The following is a 14,275-nucleotide window of genomic DNA, read 5'->3' as shown; positions in this document are numbered from 1 at the left end:
AAAACTTGCAATACCTCCCATGTCTAGAAGACTAGAAGTTAGATTACAAGTTAAAGAAATTAATCACAAATTCCAAGTCCATATCATGTCTTCACCATCTAATTAGGATGTTGTGTAAGCATTCTTGTCTAATGCCAATTGAAAACACTTCAGGAAATACTTTTAAACAAGAATCCACGTACCATGTTTGGTTCTTTTGAAAACAGGGTGTATTCTGTTTTCATTTTTTGTTTTTTGTGGAACTCACCAGTGAAAATTTATTTGAGTTTGCATTTTTTTTTTGTTCTTATTTTCATTTTCAATACCAAAAAAAAAAAAAAGTAGTGAGAATGAAAACAGAATATGAAAGCAGCTTTTTGGCATTTTCATTTTTAGCAAACCATGTTCGGTGGCATTTTTGTAAATAACTGAAAATTGTGGAAAAAGGTTGCGAGCTTATCAATGAAAATTGTAGGTCTTTTTCATATTTAAGAATCAAGACCTAAATACGGTACCTAGTGCTTTTGGTTCTCAAATTCAGAAAATAGATACAAAAAATGAAAATCAAAACAAAATATGAGTTCTTGGAGAAAGTCCCAAATAGGGTACCTAGTATTTTTGTTATATTTTACACACACAGAAATAGATACAACAGTAGCCTTTCACAAATTTCTTTTGTAGTTATAGTTTATCTCAAACCCCATCTTGACAGGGAAAGCAGAGTGTATAACATTGCCATTCAAATCATTGCTGTGTAAATGGCCGGAATTATACATTGTGTGGAGAAGACCCAGTCCCTTGCCTGAAATTCACAAGCAGAAGCATGCGTGCTTGGAGGTCAAAATGCTTGAATCCAAGCTGCATTTTACCTGAAAGGTAATGTTGGCCTTGTAGCACTAGTAGCAGATGAGTCAAGGATTGCAGGTAGCTTCTCTTTTTTATAGGCAAAAACACCTTTGCAAAGGCCGCAGAAAGTCCCACCAAACAGGCTCAGATATTTCTCTTTCTTCTTCTTCTTCCTCAATCGCTTGCACTTGGCTTTCAACTACACAATCAGATTGAGAGGTGTGATCTTCCTCTTCCAGACAGCTGAAAAACTTTGATAGCTTTTCTGAAATAGATAGTTGGCTTTCGTCTAATGATTCTTCATCTCCTTCATAATCATCATCGCCTTCAAAAACCAAATAAATCCCAGACCTTTTCAACTGAAGCCCTTTAATCATTGGTGGGTCATGCTCTATAACATTGATCTCATAACCATCTTTCAACTTAGAAACTATCGGATGACAATCTGGAAACCGACATAAGTACAGATGATCTTCATGCGTCTTTGGAACTCCCTCTAATTTCAGCATTGTAGAGAATAAAGGTTTATTCATTTTGACAAGAATTGCTTCTATACCTGCTATTATAGGGAGTTGATCTCTTAAGTCATCCAGTATTTGATGGTCGAGAGAGACAACAACACATATTATCACACCTTTGATCTTAAGGTTTTTGCGTTCTGAAAATCTAACCCCCTCTCGAAACCAATCTGGAATTCTGCTTCCAGGCATGCTAAGAGTGCGTATGTTCCTCAAACAAACCTGCAAGTAGATATTTTCCTAAGAAATAAGAATATTTCATTTTTTTCAGGGGGATTGGAATTTAGTCACTGTACATTACACTGCAAATAGGATTAGGATTATTTTGCTTGCATTACAAGTCCTAGTCCTTTGAACCCGGTCTAGAAATATAATAGAATTAGGACCAAACTAGAATTGGACCTTTAATATCTATAACAATGGTAGGTTATGACAACAGTTGCGGCGGCTTTGGTGAGTATTAGTTAGTTGATGGCTGCTTTTATCTATTTACTAGTTATAGACTCGCACGATGCATGGAAATTTTTGATAATTTGTTTTGTTTTGTTTTTTTTTTTTTTAAAGTGAAAAATGAAAATAGTAGATGAACCTTATAAGTGTTAGTCTCAAACTATTCTTAAGATGATGTGATAATTTTGTAAATGATGTAATGTATAATTAGAGTTTGATTCTAGTACTCTTTACAAACCATTCATCCTTTATACGTATTGAATGACTTAAAGAGAAAACAGATATAAGAAAATTTATTATATATTAGAAAAAAAAAATACAAGACTTTAATAACATAAAAAAAAAATTTGTAATTTTATCAATAACTTACTAGCATTAGGTTGAGAAGGTGAAATAATTGTCAATGAACTAGCTCTTGTTTTTACATATACCTCTCATCCCAAAGCATCATTGAAGTGGACACTGAAGTGGACCATATGGACTGAAGTAGACTGAAGTGACCAAATTGAAACGAATGGACATAAATGGACCAGTTGGACCAAAATGGATGGAATGGACCGAAATGGATTGAGTGGATGAAAGTGGATTGAAATGCAACACTAACGTGGCTTAATAGGAGTGTGACAACAATAAATAGTTAAATACTTAACTTTTAGATATTGTATTGATTTGGTGTTTTTGATGGAGTATGGGTGTGGCTATCTTTTGGCAAAGGGAGAAGATGGTTTTTGGTTGACAATGGTGGGTGGCGAGTGACAACTATAGCGACATTGCTTTGGTGATTTTTTAATAAATTTTTTTCTTGATATCTTATTTAGAAGAATTTTTCTAAACTTTTTTCTATATTAGAATTTAAAAATAAGGAAAAGATCAAAACTATTGTTTTACCACATTGAACACAATTTTCAAGATTATGGATCGAAATTGACCTTTGAGAATCAAATTGAAAATAGGCAAAATTAGGGATTATAATATGTATTTTAATAAATTCATTTTATAAGAGGATCATTAAAAATACAACTTTTAGACAATGAATTCTAACTCGAACACCTCTCTTTGTAAGAATAAGGTTTAGGGTAAGGTTCTGCGTTCAAGACCCTTGGGTGGGTATGTGTAAATCCTAGTACATGTCAACGAGAGAGAGAGAGAGAGAGAGAGAGAGAGAGAGAGAGAGAACCTTAGACAGTCTTCTTTTAACCGTAGAAGAGCATGCTTTGCAGCCACACATGTGTAATCTTGTCAATGACTTCAAGCATTCAAGGCCCGGAATATCCACCACCTTCTCACAGTTTGCAAGGTTTAGCTCCTGTAATCTTTCCAAGTTGGAAAGATCAGACACACTTTCCAATGCAGTACAGTTTGCAACGTTCACCACCTCCAAGTTTGAGGGAAGTGGAGGGAGAGACTTTAGCTCTTTGCAGTAGGGCAATAAAAGCTCTTTAAGATTGAAAAGACCTGTCAAGCTGGACGGAAGGCTGAAAAAATTATTGTAGCCTAAATTCAAACTCTCCAATGATGATAACTTTTCAAAATCATCAGGAATCTTCCCACATAGTTTCCAAGCACGAGCATTCAATTCTACTAGCGAGCATAGATTGGAGAAAGAAGTAGGAAATTCAATAGAATTAGGCACGCTGTTTCCAGATAACTCAATATAAGGCTTCTTAGCCATTTTTAGTATCATTAAACTTGAGAGCATCCCAAAGCTTTCAGGTAATTCTATTACAGCAGTTTCTTCCATCCACAAATGGTGCAAGGACTTCAAATTTCCTATTGAAGAAGGAAGCTTACAGAGCTGTGTACACTTATTCAATCTTAATAAAATAAGATTTTCCAGCATCCCTATGGATTCCGGCAATTCAGAAATATTGGCACCGAAAAGGTTCAAAGTAGTAAGAGCGAGCAAGCTTCCAATTGATTCTGGTAAAAATCTAAGTTTTTTACAATTCCTCATCTCAAGTTTCCTTAGCATTTTCAAGGCCCCTACCTGATCTGGCAGATATGTGATTGGTGTCCCATCTAACTGAAGCTCAACCATGGAAGCTAGTCCTTCAATTGAATCGGGCAATTTGTTTAGATCCTTACAGTTTCCAACTGATAGCTCCTTCAAATATGACAGTGAATCAACAGAAATAGGCAGTTCTTTGATTGCACTACCATTAATTAGAAGTTTTGTCAATGATATGAGCCTGCCAACAGAATTAGGAATGGCAGTGAGTGATCCACACCACATTAAACTTAATATCTCAAGGTTTGACAAAGATCCAACCGAATCAGGTATTTCTTCTATAGCCGAATCATTAAGAGAGAGTTCTTTCAGGGAAGACAACTTTCCAATGCAGTTGGGTAGTGTTCTTAAGAATTGGCAATGATTCAGATCAATCTTTTCAAGTTTTGTAAGGCGAAAAATGGACTCTGGTAGCATTGCTATAGCAGTTTTATCAACAAGAAGTTCTTTCAGAGATTTCATGCTTCCTATGTTCATCGGTAACTCTTTCAATTTTGAGCAGTCAGAGAGAATAAGGATTTCAAGATTTTTCAGCCCAGAGATATCAGTTGGAAATTCGATCAGGTTAGAACATTCTCTCAGATTCAAATGAAGTAATGTACTCCTGTTCCCAAGTGATTCATGAATCTTAGTAAGTTTCTTGCAACCCTCAAGAATAAGCTTTTCCAGGGCATGGTTCCCAGATAAATCAGGAATAGCAGCTAGATTGTAGCAACGGCTGAGATTCATAACCATCAAATTTTTAGCCACCTGAAAAACTAGACATTTACTGTTAGAAGAGAATCATGAAGAACTGCTTTAAAAAAAAAAAAGGTGGGGGGGGGGGGGGGGGGGGTTGTGTTTGGGAAGAACAAGCAGAACACACACAAAAACACATCAGCCAACTTCATTAAAACCTCATTATTACAGTCACATCCAAATTGTGGACCGTACCTTGCTAGTATACAAACCCCATACTTTTTCAATTCTGCTTCTTGAAAGATCGAGGACAGCAAGTTCCCCAGGACAAAAATCAGAAGGAAGAGTTTTCAGAGGACATTCTTTCCATTGTAGCCACTTTAGTCCAGCTGGAAGATATTTATACTTCCCTTCCAATCTCACATGGTTGATTTGAAGAAGTCTTAGATTATCCATTGATTCAAAGGGCTCGGTGCGAAGTACTACCTCTCTCTCATTCTCTGCATTATCCTGAAGAAATTTCTTGCACCATTCTTTCGCGTATGTTAATGCAGAGGTTAAATTGGGCCTTCTTTGAAGGTTTTCCCTAGAAATTCTCTCACCACTTGGATCCTGAACAATGGGCCTCCCTTCAAAGTCTAGGACAATTCCTTCTATAAATCCTGTTCCCTATTGCCAATCATGTAGAAAACAGTTTAAAAATTGGAATGTAGCCAAGTGAAACAGAGACAATAAACAAACAGTTATCAAGTTAAAACTGTACGATTACAATGGACATAAGAATATTATCCATTCTTTGGGAACTTGGAACATCAAACGAATGGGATCAAACTGTCAGATTCAGATTTTGTTTTTAATAATTTTTTGGCAGTAAAATATGGAACTGGTGGAATTTGATTCAACCATCTCTTCTTGTCAATTTTCAAACTCAGAAATAATTAGCCTCTCTCTCTCTCTCTCTCTGTGTTTAGTAAGTAGAGGAAACAACAATATGAATACGCTTGTGTGGTAGGACATTTAAGGGCTAATCAGGTTTGACAAATTGTTTGGTTTCCTGTCAATTGAACTACAGATATGATATATCTTAGCCTATAATTCAATGAATATTAGGATTTAGAGAATTTCATTGTGGAAAGAAATAGAAGTGTAGAAGATCCTAAGTCTCTGGTATGTGAATACGATAGAAGTCCAGAAGATCCTAATCCTTCCTGTTCTAATATGGTATAGACTGAAGATGTTAGCTTGAACATTTTTAATCATCTCTACCCTGAGAGTGAGAAGGAACTCTACCTTGAGAGTGAGAAGTAAATTTGAAGATACACTAATGCATGAAGCAACAAGTGGAGCACAAACATCAGTATTCCATTTTTCCCATGAGGATTATACATAGCAATATGATGCATGCAGTGAAATATGTCTGTATTTTTCTATATTTGCTAATTGCCATTGAGGATTATACATAGCAATATGATGCATGTAGTGAAATATGTGAGTACTTTTCTATATTTGCCTCTTGGAAAAGTTTTGAACTTGCAATGCAACAGAAAAGGAATAGGAAAAAAAGAAGAGATGAGGTATCTCACTATCTGTCTTACCTTCTTTGCCTTTAAGACTGTCATGATTTCATCACGATCCCACAGTCTACTTCGCTTACCAGGATTTACAGGACTTTCATCTAGAACAATTTGTCTTCCCATGTCTCTAATCTGATCGTGCATCCACAAAGAATTGTCCTCAAAAACCTTAATGAGTGATCTTGCTCTGAGCACTGTAACTGCTATCTCAGCTCTAAAACCGAAACCTTTCAATGCATCAAGTATATCCTCTCTCTTAATTTCCATTTTAATGAATAAACATGCAATGTCAAGGAATATCTGCTGTTCTTGTACATCTAACCCATCATAACTTATCTTCAACACATCCTGAAGATTGCGTGGACGAATCCTTCTCAACTTTTGCAGGGCATCTTTCCATTCCTCTATTCTCCACCTTTCAAACAAAAAAGAACCAAATACTTCCAGGGCCAATGGTAGACCTCCTGTAAGAGAGACCATTTGCTTGGATAGATTCATAAATCTTTCTGTGGGTTTCTCTCTTCTCAGTGCATGGAAGCTAAAAAGTTGTAGTGCCTCAGTGAAGGCCAACTCTCTGACCTCATAAAACCCATTCACAAGATGATCAGGTAAAACATCTCTGTTTCTTGTGGTAATAATAATTCTACTTCCTTCAGAAAACCTATCTCTTCTCCCAATTAGCACTTCAAGCTGTCTTACATTGTGAATATCATCCATAATAACAAGAACTCGCTTCTCATGAACTACTTCTTTGATTGCAGAGATACCAGAATTAACCTCAAACACAGGAGGCTTACCAGGAGAAATATGATTGATAAGTTTGTTTTGAAGGTACACTAAATCATCATCTTTTTCAGAATTTTCTCTATCATTTTTCATGAAAACGAGGTACTCAAAGCTTCCAACAAGTTTATTGTAAAGAGCTTTAGCAAGTGTGGTCTTGCCAACCCCACCCACCCCATATAATCCCAAAACTTGAACGCCATTGGATCTAACATCTAACAAGCTCATCAATTCTTCAATGCGAGACTCGAGTCCAACTGTGTATGGAGCCACATCCAGTGGAGTACTGTCTAGTTCTTCCAACACCCTTTTGACTAAAAGTTGAATCAACTTTGCTTGTGCCTCATTACTGCCAATAAACATAAATGAGTCCATAGGAAACAAACTTGAAGGCTGATACTAATAACAAAAAACATCTACAGTCAAATGGTAGAGATAAACATAGATAAAGTGTATCAAGTGCCCATGATAAAGTGCTTCAAACTCTAACCACTTCCGAAGGATGACCGTGATGTTCAACTATGAAGAATATATGGGAAACAAATATAATGTGACCGTGGCAGCTCCAGAAATTTTTTTTCAGGATGGTTATCAAGAAACTCAAATTATTCAAAATTTAATAAAAAAGAACGTATAAATAGTGACATTACAAAAAAACTTGCAAATACTTGAAATATATAGAGTTTTACAATTTCCTATATAATTTTTCATGTGCATGATAGCTTCAAAATTTTACCTACAAAATTTTCATAACAAGCACAAATGTCTTAAGAATTTTTGTTGTGTATATAGCATTACTCTATAAAGATGAAAATTCAACTGAACTATAATTATTTTTTGTTGCATTATCATTGTTCTATGCATAACATTACTCTGTTAAGAAGGATTTTTCTTAAAACTTAAATTTTGTTATATCCATAACATTATTCTATCAACCATTCAACTCAACTCAAATATTTGTTGTTGCATTAGACCACAGCCCACTACCTCGGTTAATAAAGTGTATAAACACTAAGAGAAAGTCTAGGGATACACCCAACTCTACACTCAAATCTACAACATGCTTAGGTGTAAACTTGTGATTATTGAACTCAGTTTTTTTAATTAAATTCTTGTGTGGGTCCCTTGTGTAAGTGTTGAAATCTAATAAAAAAAATGACATCCAAGTTGTGAAATTGAGTGCGAGTTTAGGTGTGGTCGTAGGCGTTTTGACCAAGTAAACAACACACACACATATCAAAAATCTCATGTTGGAGATCATGAGGTTGTGTCATGTGGCGCATTTTATGAGATTCTCTTTATTTAAACTTTTACTTTAACAAAGTTTGCATTTATAGTAAAGTATTAGTTCATTGAATTAACCAATAGAGTAAATTCATATATTAATTACCTATAGTTGTGCATTAATTATTTATATTAAATGAATTAATATGATTACTTTTATAAACTCTATATAAGAAATAATTTTTAGTTGGAATAATAATAAATTTTGAATATGAAATTCTTTCTTATGTTTAGTTTTTTTGACAACAATTGACACAAAAACCATAAAAAATTATCATTGTAAATTTTTTGCAATTAAATGTGTGTGTGTGTGGAACTAACATTGTAATATTTATTCTTTGTAATTAGAAAGATTACTAATAGAATAAATATGTTTATTTTTTTATATTAATTATTTTATGCATAATGAAATTTTAATATCATTTTTCTAAGATTTATATGAGAAATTTTTTATTTTTTTTAAATGTGAGAAATAATTTATTTTAAATATGGTATTCTTACTCAAATTAGATGTTTTTAAAACAATTGAAACAAGTCCAAAAAAAAGGAAAAATAAAAATAAATTTAGTAACATATAGTCAAGAATGTAAAAAAAAAAAAAAACTGAAGGATATTTGCATTTTTTTTTAGTAGGAATGAAACATGCTTATCTCTATTAGCCACTATATCATGTAATTTTCAATTTGTAATATAGTATGATCAAATAACTACATTCCTCTTAAGTGTTTTTCTATTTTGTCTATAAAATAACTAAAGATTACAATTTTTTATATGAAAAATTATTGAAATATATATATATATAGCTAGGGGTGGGGATTTAAACCTTGGTTGTCTCTATTATAAAAATTATGAGGTGTCAATTAATTAACCTATAATATTTTTAGCAAAAAATATTGAAATATTTGAGAAAACTAATAATAAATTACACCGCACATCATTTAGAACTCAACTAAACTCACCACTAGCCCATGTACTAAACAACAATTCTAAATACCGTGAATTACTATCCACTTGTGAGCATTTCACAGCAGCAATAGCTAGAAGCCTAGGAGACATTTGATTGACAAAATTTTTGCAACAGGTGAGAAGGTCTCTATATAATCATAACTCTTTTTTTGAGTGAATCATTTAGCAACCAAACGAACCTTGAACACCTCAATAGAGCTATCAGACTTGTGTTTAATCTTACAAACCCACTTGCAACCAATAGGTTTTTTATGAAAAGGAAGAGGTGTGAGAGACCATGTACTGTTGGCCCCTAAAACTGCAATTTCAACAACCATTGCTTCTCTCCACTTAGAATCTTTAACAGCTTGAGTATAAGACTTAGGTTTCACATGACAGGAAATTGTATTGCAAAAACTCTTGTGACTAGGGGAAAGTTTGTTATAAGAAAGAATTGAAGAGATGTGGAGGAGAGAGAGCAGGGGATGGAGCAACAGAAACCTGATTGCAGTGATAAAATTCCAGTGATAAGATTTCAGGTATGGGGGTTTATGAATATTTCTAGTGGATCTCCTAAGAGGTGGATGAAGAGGTTCGGGTTGTTCAGGTGCAGCAAGTGCAGGTGGTGCAGCAGGTTCAGAAGGTGTAGCAGGTTCAGATGGAGCATCTGATGTAGGTGAGGCTTGTGTTATAGGTGGGACATCTAAAATAGGTGGAATAGATTGAGATGGAGGAATAGATTGAGTAGGTTGAGTGGGTGGAATATAATCAAAACAATAGGTTGACTAGTAGATGTTGGTACAAAATTAGATTGCTGTGGAAGATGCAGGATTTAAAGAGAGTGGTATAGCTGGAGAGTAATCTTGAAAAGAAAAGGTAGATATAGGTATAGGAATGGAATGAGGAAGACGAGATTGAGTAGAGTGTTCAAAAGGTGAAAATTGAGGGGAAAATGAAAATATTTGTTCATAGAAGTTAACATTGAAATAAAAATGAGTTTAGTTTTTAAATGAAGAACATTGTACCTTTAATATTGTAAGGATGCCCTAGAAAGATACAAGAACTAGCCCTTGGTTAAAATTTAGGTATATTAACTGCTAAGGTAGAGGTATAGCATAGACAGCCAAAGAGTTTAAGGCAATTGTAAGAAGAAGGATTATGAAAAAGCTTTTCATAGGGTGTTTGTGATGAATAACGACCTGCAAGTATTATTTACAAAAACACTTTTAACTTCAGTTTCAGTCTGTTCAATTTGTGAGAGAGATAATTGAATATTGATTACTAAGCTACCAATTTGAAACACATATTAAGTTTGGAGAAGGATATTATTTTATTTTGTTCTTTGTTTGGGCTAATTTATGTTATTGTTGTTTTGGCCTTTGAGTTGATTTGTATTTGTTTGGCCAATTTTTTACTTTTAACCCATATAAATGTACATAAAAAATATAATCATAGATAAGAATGAAATGTATAGCATTATCCTAAAATATTATTTCACTTTGAGAATAAAACCTTAAGTGAATCCTGTAATTAAGACAAAGACTATTAGATAACATAAAATGTAAAAGCGAGCAAGAAGCACTGGATCTCCTACATGCATCACATTCAATCTTAGTTGAGTTGATATAAATATTGAGATATTTGACCGGTTCAAAGTTTTATTATATTCAATGTTTCCATTGCATGATTCTATGTAAACCCCATAGAGGGTAAAATCATAATGTCCTGTACATCATATCCACGGCTACAATGAATATCATTGAGAGTTCAGAGGAGCCAGTTTCTAGTTTCTGTTAATAATAAAATGCACCTCATAGGACTTATTTATTTTAAGATCAACTCAAAACATATAAATTAGATTAACAAAGGGTTCAAATTCAATTAAAAAATTTATCTAGTAAAATGGGGTTGCCCCTATAGACAAAGAGACGAGAGAGAGAGTAATTGAGAAGAAAAAGAAAGAGGACAGTAAAGGAGAACGTGCAGATATTATATTTCAGTGGATGCTGAAATGATTAAAAAAATATAAGGCTAAAACGTCCGCTAATTTAAATAAACGAAGAATTAAAGATGGATTAAAGAATTGCAAGGAGCACATGTGGAGATATCACGCTAAAGAAGCTGCCTGTTAATTAACAATTTTCAAAGACTCCGAACAGTTATTATCTTAAAGCCAATTGCCACATTTCACTCCTCTGTCCCACTAAACAATTCGAAGTTACTAAATCTTTCAAAGTTACTCAATCTTCAACTCAAGAACACAATTAAACCCTTCTCCATTTCAATCAACAATCTAAAAACCAAAAGAAAATATGAGAGAGAGAGAGAGATTTATGATATGTATTTTGTTGTTTGGTTTTTGGATGAGCTGATTTATATTGTTGTTTGGTTTTGGAAAATTTAAGCCAATGTGTGCAAAAATATTTAAGTTAAATTACTCATATATATAGATATATGTGTGTGTGTGTATAGAAATATATATATATATATACACACATTTTTTTTTTCAAGTTGAACTCGTGAGAAACATGTGGAGTAGCCCCTGCTTAGGCAAGAACTAAAGCTTGTGAATAGATCCTCTCTGAAGAAGCTTGGGATGATTTAGTTAATATTCAGAGGAAAGAGATTAATGCATGAATGAGAAAGAGTGAATCCATTCAAGTTAAAGTAATGAAAAAGGTAGAGGATGACCAAAAATTAATAAATATAATAAAAAATGACATGTCAATTAGGAAAGTAGCCTAGGGAATGACTTCAGATTAGATAGAATGACAAAAAGAATACATGTTACCAACCTTAACTAGTTTGTTGAGCATCTATAATTAATCCCAAAAATTTAGAACTAAGGCTTGGTTGTTATTCTGTTAATAAAAAAAAAACTCACAATAACCAAGAGCTTGGTGCTCGACTAGTACTTAATGTATTTCCAAAAGATCTAGGTAGTGGTGTGTATGGGTTCAGTTGAGAGGTTTTTTCAATTTGACCCATAATGTTTGGGTTGAAAAGAATCCAATCCACTAGGATTGAGTTGGACCCATGGGTTGGACATTTTTTTTTTTTAATTGAGCATTAGTACAACACCAACACAAATAAGAACAAATATATAACCTAATAAACCTAAGTATAGTACCAATCTAACACAAACTATTTTATTAATGCTTCAAAGTTTAAACCAATACAAATAACAACAGATTTATATTAATACTTAATAGTGCATCAAACCAACACAAATAATCAAAATGAATGAAATTTCATTTAATTTGTAAGATATCAAATAGTTCTGTCTCAACTCAGTTGAGAAACAAAATAAACATGAACAAGTTTTATTTTTCTATAGTCAGTAGGTTATTATACAGTTTTATCCCAACTCAATTGATAAATAAAAGAGTAAATAAAAAAAAATCATATAATATATATTTTTAAATATAGTTGGGTTGGGCAAATTTGTGAATCTACTAATCTACACCCAACCCAAAGTAAAAAAGATTTTGACAATCTAACCCACCAACCAACTCCTAAAAACCAACCCAAATGGGCAAGTTGAGTTGGATTAAGTCGGTTTTGGCTAATCGGCACCCCTAGATCAAGGGTTCAAACCACTCCCCCCAAAGAAATAATAAAAGATGGATTAAAGAATCGCAAGGTGCACAGACATACACGCCGAAAAAGCTGCCTATTAATTACCCTATCTCAGAGACTCTGTCAAACCATTATCTTAAACCCAATTGCCACATTTCACTAAACAATTCGAAGCTAATCTTCAACTCAATAACACAATTAAGCCCTAACACTATGTCTCCAAATCAATCAACAATCTCAAAGAGAGAAAAAAGAAAAACCAAATGTAATAATTCAAATATAAAGGATTCAATAGGTTTTGGTATTATTAGTTGTTTCCACTGTTAAAAAGATATCATGATAATTATAACCACACTAGGGTTTCTATCAAAGGTTCCTTTGAGAATATGTCTTCAAAAGAACACAAATCCCAATAACAAAAATAACAAAGCACATAATTGTGAAGAATATACATACAGATAAACACAAACTTACCTGTCTATGTCTTTGTCTTTGAAAACAAAACCAGCTTTTCCACCAGCTGTTTCCATGGCTTTCCTCCACTTCATTACCTTTTCCTTCTCAATTCCCTTCTCTTCATGCTCCCTAAAATGTTTTCCGAAGAAGGGTCCTCTTTGTTTTCGAACATCAGAGGGGTCAACTTGGTAGAACACAGGGAGTATGAGCCTCTTACACTCGCATATCTTGGAAAGCTCCTCGAGGCACCACCTCGAATCCGCATAGTTTTGGGAGATGATGACGATGGAAGCTGCGGACTCCTCGATCGCGTCGAGTAGAGTCGGCGCGATCTCGTCCCCGCGGCGTAACCCATCGTCGTCGCGAAAAGCTCGGATGCCTTTGTTGTGGAGCGAGGTGTAGAGGTTGTTTATGAAGGGGTAGCGCGTGTCTTCGCCTCTGAAGCTTAAGAACACGTGCCATCGGAGCCTCGAAACTTCGTAACTGGAAATGGCGTCGTCTTCGTTGTTGTGATCCTCCATAGTTAATTCACTGCGTGTGCAGTGTTCTTCACTTTTTGACGCAGCGTGCTTTATATATGGTGCGAAAACTGGGTTCTTAGTTTTTGCACCTGATCTCTTACTTGTATGGTTAGAAAACTGGGTTTTTGCCAATATTGCACGCCAAGGATTTCTTTTTGATAATATACTCCATTAATCCATTTGCTGCTTATATTCCCTAAAGTAGGTAAGTAAGGAATCATTAAATTATTGGGTGTGGATTAGATTGGGATTGTGACATTTTGGATAGGCGTCATCATCAGATCGGGTCCAGTACAACTGGTTTTCCACTTTCAACCAATGCACATGCTCTCATGATCACTTCAACTTTCCCTTACACCTTGCACATTGTAGTTTGTACGTTGTTTTTGTTTCATTTGACACACACACACAAGGAAATAGATACAACGATAGCCTTTCACAAATTCTTTGGCAGTTATTAGTTTATCTCAAACCCATCTTGACATCTTGGCAGTTATTAGTTTATAACCTTGGCATTCAAATCATTTGTGTGTAAATGACCTGAATTATACATTGTGTGGAGACCCAGTCCCTTGCCTGAAATTCACAATAAAAAAGTATGCGTGCTCGGAGGTGAAAATGCTTGAATCCAAGCTGCTTTTTACTCGAAAGGTA

At 34.3% G+C, this 14,275-nt stretch overlaps 1 protein-coding gene across 1 annotated transcript; it reads right to left on the bottom strand.

The window, feature by feature from the left end:
- Positions 1-497: 497 nt before the first annotated feature.
- LOC115978684 (disease resistance protein TAO1-like) lies at positions 498-13,644 on the bottom strand. Its single transcript, XM_031100528.1, has 5 exons — positions 13,119-13,644; positions 6,075-7,185; positions 4,735-5,148; positions 2,971-4,551; positions 498-1,565 (listed from the first exon to the last, which is right to left on the bottom strand). The coding sequence occupies exons 1-5, from the start codon at positions 13,619-13,621 to the stop codon at positions 918-920; spliced, it is 4,257 nt and encodes a 1,418-aa protein (XP_030956388.1). The 5' UTR covers positions 13,622-13,644; the 3' UTR covers positions 498-917.
- Positions 13,645-14,275: the final 631 nt, after the last annotated feature.

This window comes from Quercus lobata, chromosome 3 (assembly GCF_001633185.2).
Source record: "Quercus lobata isolate SW786 chromosome 3, ValleyOak3.0 Primary Assembly, whole genome shotgun sequence".
NCBI classification, from domain to species: Eukaryota; Viridiplantae; Streptophyta; class Magnoliopsida; order Fagales; family Fagaceae; genus Quercus; species Quercus lobata.
Note: the sequence above shows the minus strand (reverse complement) of the source record. Positions and strands in the feature narration are given on the sequence as shown.

Coding starts and splice junctions, on each gene's coding strand:
- LOC115978684 (XM_031100528.1), bottom strand. CDS start 13,621: ATGGAGGATCACAACAACGAAGACGACGCCATTTCCAGTTACGAAGTT. Junction 5,149..6,074: donor CAGTCTTAAAGGCAAAGAAG/GTAAGACAGATA, acceptor GATTGGCAATAG/GGAACAGGATTTATAGAAGG. Junction 4,552..4,734: donor GGGGTTTGTATACTAGCAAG/GTACGGTCCACA, acceptor CTAGTTTTTCAG/GTGGCTAAAAATTTGATGGT.